Below are 14177 nucleotides of genomic sequence, written 5' to 3'. Positions count from 1 at the left end.
TTGTGATAAATTGATGTAGAAAGGCTACATGTTTTGCCAATTTGGGGCAAGAGATGGTATGCCTGGAACAGAATGAGCAGACACTGGACAAGAAGGTGGCCATCCTGTGGGCCCTGGAACAGAGGGCAGCAGAGCAGCTTGAGCACATACAGCTGTGGGCCAGTGCGTCTGCCACCTGCTGACTGCTGTCTGGATGCCAGTAAGAGAGACTCTGGAACTACCTGAATGACCCAAAATGACTTCAGAGTTACCCAGGAATATCCTGACCTTGAGAGACCCCACTGAGTGCCCACTGATCCTAATTCATGTGTGACCCGTGAAATCTTTCAGCGGCCTCTGACCTTAAGAAACCAGAGAGAGAGCCTGTAAAATTCCCTAAAGACATCTAGTGGCCCTGACAAATTATTTTCGCTGAGTGACTTAAAATTGGAGTCACCTCTCCTATCCCTGGGCCCCCCAGATCGACTACATATGAGCTCCAGGGTAACTGGAGACTCTTTCTCATGTTAATGGAGTAATTCCCTGGGGCCCAGGAGCTTTCAGATAGACTGCCCAGACTCCTCTTGGGAACCTCCAGCTTTCTCTCCTGGGCGCCTAGCTCTGGGTACTAGACAGATTGGGCACAGCTGTGACAGCCCAGAGCCACCCTGATCAGGCTCTATAATGTCTGTGGTCCCAGTCTAGTCCCAGGAGCCTGGGTGGGGCACAAGGCGGCAGCTCCTGCATTCCAACCCCCAGCTCCAGCTCCGGAGTTCCTGGTGGGCCAGAAGGTCCGGAGTGGATGAGTAGCCAGCCGTGAGAACTGGATGCACTCACTGCTACTCCGGACTGTTGCAGGCTGTCCATACCGGCAAGCTGAGATTGGCACTTCTCATGCCTGCTTGCTGTAGTGACTAAGGGAGGCGGAGACCTTGGAACACTGAGTAGGGCATGGCTTGCCCCATATCTCCCCCATATCTCCGCCCTATCTTATTCTACAGCCTAAAACGTCTCACATCTCTGAATAGGGGAGCTTGATGTCCCTTGTTCTACCTTTCCACCACCCCGCTGATGCTGGAGCCCTGGAACTGGAGAGCCTAGTAGATGGCAACTTCCATAGCACCCACAATGCTAGGGATACAGGCTAGGAGTCTGATCTTTACCCATGCCATGAGCCTCACTTGCTGTTCCCTGCTAACTGTGGTGACCTAAAGCCCCAAATCCCTACCTTTTCCTATCTCTGGCACAGGTCTGGGCCGGGAGACACAATAAAGATTTGCAGTTGAGCCTTCCTGTGTCTGCTTTCTAGAGTGAGGGCCCTTTCTGGAGAAATGGAGGGAGCGCCGCATGGTGTTTCGCTCCTGAAATCCGCTCCATGCTTTCCTTCCTGCCCTCCTTCCAACTTTGCTGAAAGTTGCCGGACTCAGAGCTAGTGGAGGGACACCGGATTGAGGGACAGGGCTGGAAGGGGAATCAGCTAAGGACCTCACTGGCAGGGTCTGCATGGGGTACGAAGGGAGGGGTGGGTGGGTGGGCACTGGCCTCAGACCTCGAATACCCTTCTTACCCCTCCTGTCCTTTCCCGTTTCTTCAGGATGGAGCGGGCCTCAGGGGAAGGAGGGAGGGACCAGCTTGTGCCCTGGGAACTTCGACTGGGCCTGCTGCTGTGCGGTGAGAAGCCTGGGGAAGGCCTGGGAATTTGGGGATGCGATGGTGGGGCCTGGGGTAGCTGCCCCTGGAGCTACAGTGTAGGAGCAGAGCGGAACTAGCTGATCCACTGTTCCCAGTGCTGGCCACCGCCCTGGCCCAGGCCCCGGCTCCGGATGTGCCAGGCTGTTCGCGGGGAAGCTGCTACCCAGCTACAGGTGATCTGCTGGTGGGCCGTGCTGACCGACTGACCGCCTCATCCACCTGTGGCTTGCAGGGCCCCGAACCCTACTGCATCGTCAGTCACCTGCAGGTGTGCTTTGGGGGGAGAGGAGGGAGTCGGGTCAAGTGGGGCTGGCACTTGCTGAGGCACTTACTCTGATGCTGACCTAACCCAGGATGAGAAGAAATGCTTCCTGTGTGACTCCCGTCGCCCCTTCTCTGCTCGAGACAACCCAAACAGCCATCGCATCCAGAATGTAGTCACCAGCTTTGCACCACAGCGCAGGACAGCCTGGTGGCAGTCAGAAAATGGTGAGGTTGTGGGTGGGGCATGGGATGAGCAGGGCTGCCCACCAATAGCCTCAAGTCCCTGACCTCTGACTCCTGCTTCAGGTGTCCCCGTGGTCACCATCCAGCTGGACTTGGAGGCTGAGTTCCATTTCACACACCTCATTATGACCTTCAAGGTGCCTGCATGTCTGGGAGCTTGCTTGAATCGCCCTGCTTGGCCCTCATTACCCCTGAACAGAGTCCTAGATCCTCAGTCCAGCCTCCCTAAGTTCATGTGCTGTGCTCTGGTTGCAAGGAAGGCTACTTCATTTCTCACACCTTCTGATACCTTCCACCTCCAGGCCTTTGCTCATGCTGTCCCAATTCCAGGCTGAATCAGGCGCTGCTTTTCTAGGCCTCATGATCCTTGAACCTCCCCTAAATATGGCTATTCTCCTTGATCATTGCTGCTCTTCTACTGGTCACTTTTACCTGTCCATGAGCAGGCTCCAGCTGGGCAGGCTTCTTGATGAGCCTGGACTGGATTTGGGTCCTGGTGCATACTGATCAGCCATCCCTCCCCCCGCCCCCCAGACATTTCGCCCTGCTGCCATGCTGGTGGAACGCTCAGCAGACTTTGGCCGCACCTGGCATGTGTACCGTTATTTCTCCTATGACTGTGGGGCTGACTTCCCAGGAGTCCCACTGGCCCCTCCACGACACTGGGATGATGTAGTCTGTGAGTCCCGCTACTCAGAGATCGAACCATCCACTGAAGGCGAGGTGAGGGCTGGCATCTGGGTTTGGGGCAGGAAGAGAGGGCTGATGGGTCTGAGGTTTAGTGTCTCTGTGGACTCCATGCCCCTCTAGGTCATCTACCGTGTGCTGGACCCTGCAATCCCTATTCCAGACCCCTACAGCCCACGGATCCAGAGTGAGTGTTCCACCCTTAGAGCCTGGCAGTCCCAGTGTCCGGCTAGTGACTATTTAGGGCCTCAGTAGCTATTTTGGGTGCTTCCTAAGGCACGTTCCAAGACCAATTTAGCTCAGATAACAGTAGACAGGAGGTATCCCAAGGTGACCTTGGCATCTGCAGCAGCCCCTAAGTGGGGATGGGGCAGCAAGAACCTGTTTGGTCAGCTGCCCCACTCCACTCTGCCCCACCTTAGACTTGCTAAAGATCACCAACCTACGGGTGAACCTGACACGACTCCACACGCTGGGAGACAACTTGCTTGACCCACGACGGGAGATCCGAGAGAAGTACTATTATGCCCTCTACGAGCTGGTTGTGCGTGGCAACTGCTTCTGCTACGGACATGCCTCACAGTGTGCACCCGCCCCAGGGGCACCAGCCCATGCTGAGGGCATGGTGAGGGGCTTCTGCTGGCTGGAGTAGGACTTGGGGCAGGGGCAGGCATGGCTGGACAGTTCTGATCACTTGCCTGCCCACCCTCCTAGGTTCATGGGGCCTGCATCTGCAAGCACAATACCCGTGGTCTGAACTGTGAGCAGTGTCAAGATTTCTATCATGACCTGCCCTGGCATCCAGCTGAGGATGGTCATAGTCACGCCTGCAGAAGTGAGTGAGACCCTGGTCCCCTAAACCCCATGCCCTGGGTAGAAGCTAGAGCTGCATGGTCAAGCCCCTAATACCTAGACTGTGTTCAAAGGGTATCCAGGCCTTGATGACCTTGTCACCCCCTCAACCTTCCTCCACAACCTGTTCTGGGTAAGGGCCCAGAACAAATTCTGACCTAGCAGGAACCTAAGGTGGCACTAGGGCCTCATATGCCCCTTTCAGGACATGGTCCCTCAAGTGACTTTTTCCCTGCCTTCCTTTCTCCTCCCCCAAGAGTGTGAGTGCCATGGGCACGCCCACAGCTGCCACTTCGACATGGCAGTATATCTGGCATCTGGCAACATGAGTGGAGGTGTGTGTGATGGATGTCAGCACAATACAGCTGGGCGTCACTGTGAGCTTTGCCGGCCCTTCTTCTACCGTGACCCAACCAAGGACCTGCGGGACCCGGCTGTGTGTCGCTGTGAGACTGGAATTGGGCATGGGAGAGGGAAGGCTGAGCTTAGGGTAGGAGCTGGGTAACCATACCACTATGCAAGTTGCAGGGATTTAGGGTGAATGACACAAGGTGGAATCAGTCTGGGATTCCAGGGTGAAGTCTTGGGAGGTGCTGGGCTAATTGGGATAAGATGACCCTGTGTCTCTCTTTTTGCCCTCAGCCTGTGATTGTGACCCCATGGGTTCCCAAGATGGTGGTCGCTGTGATGCGCATGATGATCCTGCACTAGGACTAGTCTCAGGCCAGTGTCGCTGCAAAGAACATGTGGTGGGCCCTCGCTGTCAGCAGTGCCGTGACGGCTTCTTTGGGCTCAGTGCCAATGATCCTGCAGGCTGCCAGCGTATGTGCCTCCCACCCTAATTCCTCTGCTGAACTTAACCCTTGACATCTTATTTTTTTTAAGATCTATTTATTTATGTATACAAGAGCTGGGGTGCAGGCCAGAGGTGTGGGGGCGGGTGTGTGAGAGGATTCACCAGAGACAGAATGGGGAGCAGAACAGGTGGACTGTCTGAAATACACCACTTAGGGGAGCTATGGGTGAGACAGGAGAGGTCTGCTGCGCCGTGGGGGCCACCTCCCTGGCCGGGGATTGAACTCGTGCTGCAGTGACTATGGATAGCTTCATAGTGCTGCGTCTTAACCCCATGCACCACCAGGGAGGCCCCTTGACATCTTATTCTTGACCTAATTTAATATGAACACTGCCATCACTCCCCAATGTGCTGACAGGTCTCTTTCCTTGCAGAGTGTCAATGTGATGCACGGGGCACAGTACCTGGGCATACCCCTTGTGATCCCAACAGTGGAATCTGTTTCTGCAAGCGTCTTGTGACTGGACGTGGCTGCAATCGCTGTCTGGTGCGACTGGAGGGGGCAGGGGTTCTGAGGTCCTGCACTTAACCTCAGAGCACAGACCTGGGGGTAGTTTCCATGCCCTAATGGGTGGGTGCTTATTGCTTAGGATTCTGTTATCCTTGAGAGGCTGCAGGTCTGGGAGGCCATGGGTGGGAGCCAGTGGTCTAGGGATCATATTTTTACCAAGGGAGGGTAGAGGGTGAAAACATCCTTGATTTACCTGCTGAGTGGCGAGAGGGGTCTGTTTCTGCCCCCCAGCAACTTCCTCTCTTACAGCCTGGCCACTGGGGCCTAAGCCATGATCTGCTTGGCTGCCGTCCATGTGACTGCGACGTAGGTGGTGCCTTGGATCCCCAGTGAGTGCTGTATATGTGGCCCTGGCAGGGTGGGAAAAGATACTGGGCAGGATAGGGAGTCCTTCTTAAGTAACTGTGTATTCCCAGGTGCAACGAGGCCACAGGTCAGTGCCAGTGCCGCCAGCACATGGTAGGGCGACGTTGTGAACAAGTGCAGCCTGGCTACTTCCGACCCTTCCTAGACCACCTAACTTGGGAAGCTGAAGACACACGAGGGCAGGTAGAGGTGCAGTGTTAGAGGGCAGAGCACAGTGGGACTGTGGCAAGAGAGGCGGGGTTTGGGGCAGTGCCTTGGTTGGGGAGGATGCCCTGCATTGGGCAGGGTTTCAGCTAGAGAGTTGGGATATGGGGGCAGGTTGTGGCAGAAGAAGCGGGTATCTTGTCTGAGCATCCACTTCCCACCAATTTGCCTTCCAGATGCTGGATGTGGTGGAGCGCCTGGCATCTCCCGGGGCAGCTTTATCCTGGACGGGCCCAGGCTTCGTTAGGCTGCGAGAAGGCCAAGTACTAGAGTTCCAGGTGGCTTCTGTACCAAAAGCCATGGACTATGACCTGCTGCTGCACTTGGAGCCCCAGGTCAGACCCCATGACACCTCACCCAGAACTGAACGGTTGGGTGTAGGGGCATCTCTTCCATCATCCCTTCCCCCCCAGGTCCCTGAACAATGGGCAGAAATAGAACTGACTGTGCAGCGCCCAGGACCTGTGTCTGCTCACAGCCCTTGTGGGCATGTACTGCCCAAAGATGACCGCATCGCAGGGACTCTGCAACCAGACACCAGGTGAGGGCACTCACGACTTCCCCCACAACTGTGAGGTATTGTGCATCAGTTTTAAGCTCCTGCTGCTCATCCTTCTATTTAGTCAATGCCTCCTCTAAGTATTGTTTGCCAGGTGTTGGTGGGCATGGCACTGGTCAGAAGACAAGGCTTGCTCTTTCGGGGCTCTAAGTTCCAGAGGATAACACAGGAATTCATCACTGTAGAGAATGCCCACAGGGAGAAGGGAGGGCCTCCAAGTACTATAAGCAGGGACATGGCTGGTCTCATTAATGTTTTATTACACATCTTTTTTATCTCTTCTTTTTATTTTTTAAAAGATTTATTTATTTATACATACCAGAACTGGGGTATCGGCCAAAGGTGCGGAGGAGTGAGAAGACTCACTAGAGAGAAAGTGGGGAACAGAACAGGCAGATCCACTGAAATACACAGCAGAAAGGAGCAGCGGGTGAGACAGGAGAGGTCTGCTGTGCCATGTGGGTAGCTCCCTGGCTGGAGATTGAATTTGTGCTGCAGTGGCCGCGGATAGCTTCACAGTGGTGTCCTAACCCCTTGCGCCACCAGAGAGGCCCCTCATCTCTTCTTTTTAAACTTTTTATCATATAAATATTCAAACATGCACAGAAGCTGAGAGAATTGCATAATGACTGGCTATACCCATAACAGACATTTTGCCAACTGTGACTTGTGTTTAGCAAAGATGCCTATAGACTTAGAGGTCAAGGTGGAAGCTGGAAGACCTACTAGTTGTTGAGTTGGCCAAGTGACAGTGGATTGGACGGAGGTATTATACTAGAGGTCATGAAAAGAGGGAGTTTCCAGAGGGTTGCAGTGGCAGAGATGATGGCTTGAATATTGAGGAAAGGTACAGAGAGTAGAGAGTGACTCTAGGGTTTGGCTTAGGTATCTCAATTGGGGTAAAGATGTAAGTATCGGGTCTTCCTGGTGGTGCAAGGGGTTAAGACACAACCTATGAAGCTGTCTGCAGCCTCTGTAGCACGAGTTTGATCCCCGGCCAGGGAGGTGACCCACATGGCACAGCAGACCTCTCCTGACTCGCCCACCACTCCCCTCAGCAGTGTATGTCAGTCAGTCTGCCTGCTCTGTTACCCACTCTGTCTCTGGTGAGTCCTCTCACTCCCTGCACCTCTGGCCTATACCCTAGCTCTTGTATGCATAAATAAATAAATCTTAAAAAAAAAAAAGACTTAAGTATCTCAGATAAAGACAGAGAGAAGAGCAGATCTGAGGTGCTTAGACATGAGAGAGAAGGCTAGTGGGTGACTGGATTCCTGCATCTGCAATTACTGGGGGGAGTCCAGTTGAAGACTTGTATTTGTTGTTTTCCCTAAAAAAGTGAGTCTGAATGGAAGGACCAGAGAAAGGAAGGAGGGCTAGAGCACTCTAGTGTTAGAGACCAGTAGAGAAGGACAAGGTGAAGGTGAGGGGAATTCAAGAATGTGGATAGAGTCCCAGAAACAAAGAGCAGAGTGACTCAGGAAAGAAAGCACACTGATCTCATTGCATGTTGCTGAATGCTGGAAGATTAGAGTGGAGAAGTGACCACCAACTTTGGCTACATGGAGTTCATCAGTGACCTTGGCACAGGCTATCTCCATGGCATGCGGGGGCAGAAATTCCACTAGAGTGGGAGGCCAGTGCGTAGAAGCAGTGACTGTAGTCGAATTTTAGGAATTTGTTGGGCAGGAGAGTGAGGGGAGAGTCAAGACTGAGAAGATTTTTTTCAGGGGGTGGGGGAGGATAAAAAAAAAACACCACCAAGAATGGGTTTGCAAACTAACGGCAATGACCGAGAAAAGAGGGAGAGAGGGGGAAGTGGTGCAGTTTTGGTGAAGAGGAGCAGAGGTTGAAGTTGGGGAAAGTGTGAAAGGTTGTTGAGGGAAAATTTGAAAGTGTTGTGTGAGGGAAGTGCTGTGGGGCTGTAGGTGCTGTGGAGTGTTTTCAGTGACACTGGTCTGCACAGATATACGTTTCCCATGAGACACATTTGTGGAAATCTTTGATAGAGGTTTTCTGCAGGGTTGTCAAATTGTCTTGTTGGCCAAACCCTGCCCAGCCTACTTTGGCCTAGTCCCAGTTTTTTTTTTTTTTAAAGATTTTATTTTTATTCACGCATACAAGAACCGGGGTACAGGCCAGATGCAGGTGGGTGAGAGGATTCACCGGAGACAGAGTGGGGAACAGAACAGGCAGACCGACTGAAATACACTGCTGACGGGAGCAGCGGGCAAGACAGGAGAGGTCTGCCACAACATGTGGGTACCTTCCCGGCCAGCCGGGATCGAACCCGCACTGCAGAGGCTGCGGACAGCTTCACAGTGCTGTGCTCAACCGCCTGCACCACCAGGGAGGCCCTCTAGTCTTTTTCTTGGCTGATGTTTTGGTGGCTGTTTGGGGTTGAAGGAGGCCCAGGATGATGGGTACAGGGCCTTGGAGAAGCCACTGTACCTATCCTCACCTCCCACCAGGTACATGGTGCTTCCAAGACCTGTATGCCTTGAGCCTGGCACATCCTACAAGCTGCATCTGAAGCTGGTGCGAACAGGAGGACGTACCCCATCTGAGGCTCCCCACTCTGGACCCAGCCTACTCATTGACTCGGTGAACAGTCCTCTCCCCATACCAACCAAAATGGCAGGGTCTATAGGATGGGACCTGTAGATAGTTGGGGTCTGGAGAGAAGAGATAGACCTGTGGGTGATGCTAAGCTGTGTGCTCTGGCAGTGCCAATTATGGTTCCAGGTCTGAACTTTACTCTTCCTTGCTGATTTCTTCAGCTGGTGCTGCTGCCCCAAGTCCTGGTGCTGGAAATGTTCAGTGGGGGTGATGCTGCTGCTCTGGAGCGCCGTGCCACCTTTGAACGCTACCGCTGTCGTGAGGAGGGTCTGGTGCCCAGCAAGAGCCCTCCCTCTGAGGCCTGTGCTCCTCTCCTCATCAGTCTTTCTGCCGTGCTCTATAATGGTGCCCTGCGTGAGTGTCTGTGATATAGATTGGTGGGGCAGAAGTGTGAGGGGGTCTAGCCTGACTTGACCCTACCCCCATTCCCTACAGCTTGTCAGTGCGACCCCCAGGGCTCAGTGAGTTCTGAGTGTAACCCCCATGGCGGTCAGTGCCTGTGCAAACCTGCGGTGGTTGGGCGTCGCTGTGACCGCTGTGCCCCTGGCTACTATGGCTTTGGTCCTGCAGGCTGTCAAGGTACTTGCTTGCCCCTCTTCCCTTCTATTCCTTTCTCCCCTTTCCACTATTGTTTTCCCTCTTGCCTCTGCTTCTTTCTTCCTCTAACACTGAGCTCTCAGCCCTTGGTCCTTGAAGTTCTCTTCCATTCTATGATCTTCCCACCATGAACCTCCCTACCCCCATTTTCTCTCAACACCTCCTCCCATACCAACCCACTTCGGCCTCTGCCTTGCCCCCAGCCTGCCAATGCAGTCCTGAAGGGGCACTCAGTGGCCTGTGTGAAGGGACTAGTGGGCAATGCCCTTGCCGAACTGGTGCCTTTGGACTTCGCTGTGACCGCTGCCAGCGTGGTCAATGGGGATTCCCTAGCTGCCGGCCATGTGTCTGCAATGGGCATGCCGATGAGTGTGACACCCACACGGGTGCTTGCCTGGGCTGCCGTGATCACACAGGGGGCGAGCACTGTGAAAGGTGAGCCTCTGAGCCTGGAGCAGCTATGAGTGGGTTGGTGGGTAGACAGGCTGCTTAAGGATGACACATCTCTTCCTGTCCTTCCCGGCAGGTGCATTGCTGGTTTCCATGGGGACCCAAGGCTGCCATATGGGGGCCAGTGTCGGCCCTGTCCCTGCCCTGAGGGCCCTGGGAGCCAGCGGCACTTTGCTACTTCCTGCCATCGGGATGGGTACTCCCAGCAGATGGTGTGTCACTGCAGGGCAGGCTACACAGGTGAGGGGGTAAGGTGCAGGTATGGGATCAGGGTAGGGCAGCTGGGCTGAGGACTCATGCCTATCCCTTGATTATGGGCAGGGTTGCGGTGTGAGGCTTGTGCCCCTGGGCACTTTGGGGATCCATCACGACCAGGCGGCCAATGCCAACCATGTGAGTGTAGTGGGAACATTGACCCCATGGACCCTGATGCCTGTGACCCCCACACGGGGCAATGCCTACGCTGCTTACACCACACAGAGGGGCCTCACTGTGCCCACTGCAAACCTGGCTTCCATGGACAAGCTGCCCGACAGAGCTGTCACCGTAAGTGTGGGGATGGGAGGGTATGGCTGAGGTGGGGCTCTGCTGCCCTGGCTCCCCTTGATTACTGTGCTAATCTTGGCTGACACAGGATGTACCTGCAACCAATTGGGCACAGATCCCCAGCAGTGCCCATCCACCGACCAGTGCCACTGTGACCCAAGCAGTGGGCAGTGCCCTTGCCTTCCCAATGTCCAGGGCCCTAGCTGTGATCGCTGTGTCCCAAACTACTGGAACCTTACCAGTGGCCATGGCTGCCAGCCCTGTGCCTGCCACCCAAGCCGAGCCAGAGGCCCCACCTGCAATGAGGTATGGGACCCTCCTCTGGATCCCTGAGTGGCTATGACTAGCTGTCTGCCTCAAGTCTTGAGTGCTCAGCCTTTGATTTTTTGACATCTGCTTGGTCCCCCTCTAGTTCACAGGGCAGTGCCACTGCCATGCTGGCTTCGGTGGGCGAACCTGTTCTGAGTGCCAGGAGCTCCACTGGGGAGACCCTGGGTTACAGTGCCGTGGTAAGGAAGTCAGCAAGGCCAGGGCAGATGGGTGGTGGTTATTCCCATGCACATCCTAACTCTGTGGTCTGCCTTTTTCTATAGCCTGTGATTGTGACCCTCGTGGAATAGACACACCTCAGTGTCACCGCTCCACAGGCCACTGCAGCTGCCGCCCAGGCGTGTCTGGTGTGCGCTGTGACCAATGTGCCCGGGGCTTCTCGGGTGTCTTTCCTGCTTGCCACCCCTGCCATGCATGCTTCGGGGACTGGGACCGCGTGGTACAGGACTTGGCTGCCCGTACACGGCGCCTGGAGCAGCGGGTGCAGGAGCTGCAGCAGACGGGTGTGATGGGTGCCTTTGAGAGCAGCTTCTGGAAGATTCAGGAGAAGCTGGGCATTGTGCAGGGGATTGTGGGTGCCTGCAACACCTCAGCTGCCTCCACTGCACAGCTTGTGAAGGCCACAGAGGATCTGCGGTATGTGTGGATGGACCTGAGGCTACATGGTGGGATGGTGCAGGGACCCAGTGGAAAGGGGGAAAGCATCTCTAAACATAACCCCCACTTCTCATCGACACAGGCGTGAAATCGGGGAGGCCACTGAGCATTTGACCCAGCTGGAGGCAAAACTGACAGATGTGCAGGATGAGAACTTCAATGCCAACCATGCACTAAGCAGTCTGGAACGAGACGGGCTTGCACTTAATCTTACGTTGCGGCAGCTTGATCAGCATCTGGACCTGCTCAAGCATTCAAATTTCCTGGGTGAGTTGCTGGCCAACTAGGCAGGTGGACCAGGATTGGTTGATCTTCAGCTGACTGCCTGCTTCTGGCCAACTTAGGTGCCTATGACAGCATCCGCCAAGCCTATAGCCTATCTGCAGAAGCAGAACGTCGTGCTAACACCTCGGCTCTGACAGTGCCCAGTCCTGTGAGCCACTCAGCAGGCACCCGGCGCCGAACAGAGATGCTGATGGAAACCCAGAGGGACAACTTCAACAGAAAACACCTGGCCAACCAACGGGCACTTGGCGATCTCTCTGCACGAACCCATGCCCTGAGTCTGACAGGCATAAATGAATTGGTGAGGCACGAGCATAGGGTGGGACATATGGGTATGGCTGTCCTTTCACAAAGCCCTGACTTGTTCTATACCTGGCAGGTTTGTGGGTCCCCAGGAGATCTACCCTGTGCTACAAGCCCTTGTGGAGGTGCTGGCTGTCGGGATGAGGATGGGCAGCCTCGCTGTGGGGGCCTGAGCTGCAGTGGGGCAGCAGCCGTTGCAGACCTGGCTTTGGGTCGAGCCCGGCACACACAGGCAGAGCTGCAGCGGGCACTGGAAGAAGGTGGTGGCATCCTCAGTCAGGTGGCTGAAACCCGTCGGCAAGCAGGCGAGGCACAGCAGCGGGCCCAGGCGGCACTGGACAAGGCTAATGCTTCCAGAGGACAGGTGGAGCAGGCCAACCAGGAACTTCGGGAACTTATCCAGAGTGTGAAGGACTTCCTCAGCCGTGAGCCTCCGTGTAGTCCAGGCCATGTGGTTGTTTCCCCTGTGTCTGTGTCTCTCTCCCTGGATTCATATTTGTCAAGGCCTGCGCTGGACCTGTGTTTATCACCTCTTGTCTGAGTCCTTGTCATAAGTGGTCCCCAAATCCATCATCTTGTATCTGTGCCCCATGTAGAGTTCCCTGTCCTTGTGTGGCTACATGCTTATGCCTATTGGCAAACCCGTATCCCGTGTGTGGTCCCTGAGTCCATAACCCAAGAGTGTGTTCCCGTCCCCATGCCCATGCTGGAGAATCTGTGTCCTTAAGTGCTTGCCTGTGTCCCCATAGAGGAAGGGGCTGATCCAGATAGCATTGAGATGGTAGCCACACGGGTGCTGCAGCTCTCCATCCCAGCATCACCTGAGCAGATCCAGCACCTGGCGGGCGAGATTGCAGAACGGGTCCGGAATCTGGAAGATGTGGATGCGATTCTGGCGCGTACTATGGGGGATGTGCGTCGGGCTGAGCAGTTGCTACAAGATGCACAGCGGGCACGGTCTGACCCCAACCCTGACCCCCATCCTTGATACTTGGTCCTGATATTTGCAGGCCCTGATTCCCTTTCTTCCCCAGGAGCCGGGCTGAGGGTGAGAAACAGAAGGCAGAGACAGTACAGGCAGCACTGGAGGAGGCCCAGCGGGCACAGGGCATTGCTCAGGGTGCCATCCAGGGGGCAGTGGTTGACACACAGGACACAGAACAGACCTTGCACCAGGTGTGGTCTCTCTGGGACATCAGTGGGGGTAAATTTATAGGTTTGTCTTATAGACCTGTTTAACCCTGGGCTCACCTATCGCAGGTACAGGAGAGGATGGCAGGTGCAGAGCAGGCACTGAGCTCTGCTGGTGAGCGAACTCAACAGTTGGATGGTCTCCTGGAAGCTCTAAAATTGAAACGAGCAGGAAATAGCCTGGCTGCCTCTAGCGCTGAAGAAACTGCCAGCAATGCCCAGGGTCGTGCCAGGGAGGCTGAGCAGGTGGGTTGGGACAGAGTCAGCTGGAAGGGGTGTGGTGGGAGGAGAAGCTGGGCTTCCATTGGACCACACACTGACATTCCCTGCCTCATCCCCAGCTGCTGCAGGGCCCACTAGGTGACCAGTACCAGACAGTGAAGGCCCTTGCTGAGCGCAAGGCCCAGGGTGTGCTGGCTGCCCAGGAGCGGGCAAAGCAACTACGGAATGAAGCTCAGAGCCTGTTGCAGGCTGCTCAGGACAAGCTACAGCGGCTGCAAGGTGAGGGATGGGGTGATTGGGTGCCAGAGATATGGGGCTACGGTAGTGGTACCCTTCTTCACCTGTGCCCTGTCTTTCCTAGAGCTGGAAGGCACCTATGAGGAGAATGAACGTGCACTGGAGGGCAAAGCAGCCCAGCTGGACGGGCTGGAGGCCAGGATGCGTAGCGTGCTTCAAGCCATCAACTTGCAGGTTCAGATCTACAACACCTGCCAGTGACCCCGGCCTGAGGCCTTCCCACTTCCCAGCCCCCGGCCCGGCCCAGCTCTGCACACGGTGCTGCCCATGCATGGAATAGTTCCCAGCTTGGCAAGGCCCCCAATAAACAGATGCGAATCCCTATTGTGTCGTCTGGATTCTGATTGGGGAAGGGCGGGGTCTCCGGGCAGAACCTCAGGCGGCCACGACCGGGGTGAAGCCGAGGCACCGGAGCCCCGCCCCCGGCCGGCCGCCCCGCCCCCCCCGAGCCGACCGCCGCTGCGCGC

At 55.4% G+C, this 14177-nt stretch overlaps 1 protein-coding gene across 2 annotated transcripts; it reads left to right on the top strand.

The window, feature by feature from the left end:
* Window positions 1-1376: 1376 nt before the first annotated feature.
* Window positions 1377-14032, top strand: LAMB2 (laminin subunit beta 2). 2 transcript variants are annotated; one of them, XM_037528976.2, is made up of 33 exons: window positions 1377-1476; window positions 1574-1650; window positions 1767-1939; window positions 2025-2160; window positions 2242-2315; window positions 2713-2901; window positions 2989-3052; window positions 3288-3490; window positions 3580-3700; window positions 3975-4163; window positions 4360-4539; window positions 4948-5060; window positions 5334-5413; window positions 5501-5633; window positions 5831-5989; window positions 6068-6195; window positions 8685-8817; window positions 8994-9186; window positions 9268-9411; window positions 9633-9864; window positions 9956-10119; window positions 10201-10425; window positions 10514-10731; window positions 10838-10934; window positions 11019-11391; window positions 11495-11679; window positions 11757-11998; window positions 12077-12425; window positions 12750-12957; window positions 13035-13176; window positions 13261-13437; window positions 13533-13692; window positions 13775-14032. In XM_037528976.2, the coding sequence occupies exons 2-33, from the start codon at window positions 1575-1577 to the stop codon at window positions 13909-13911; spliced, it is 5397 nt and encodes a 1798-aa protein (XP_037384873.1). In that variant the 5' UTR covers window positions 1377-1476; window position 1574; the 3' UTR covers window positions 13912-14032. The 2 variants fall into 2 exon arrangements, with proteins under 2 accessions (XP_037384873.1, XP_037384872.1); XM_037528975.2 differs by having other exon boundaries at window positions 1377-1487.
* The last annotated feature ends 145 nt before the right edge of the window (window positions 14033-14177 follow it).

This window comes from Talpa occidentalis, unplaced genomic scaffold, assembly GCF_014898055.3.
Source record: "Talpa occidentalis isolate TD23 unplaced genomic scaffold, MPIMG_talOcc4v2.1 talOcc4.10, whole genome shotgun sequence".
Classification (NCBI taxonomy): domain Eukaryota; kingdom Metazoa; phylum Chordata; class Mammalia; order Eulipotyphla; family Talpidae; genus Talpa; species Talpa occidentalis.
Note: the sequence above shows the minus strand (reverse complement) of the source record. Positions and strands in the feature narration are given on the sequence as shown.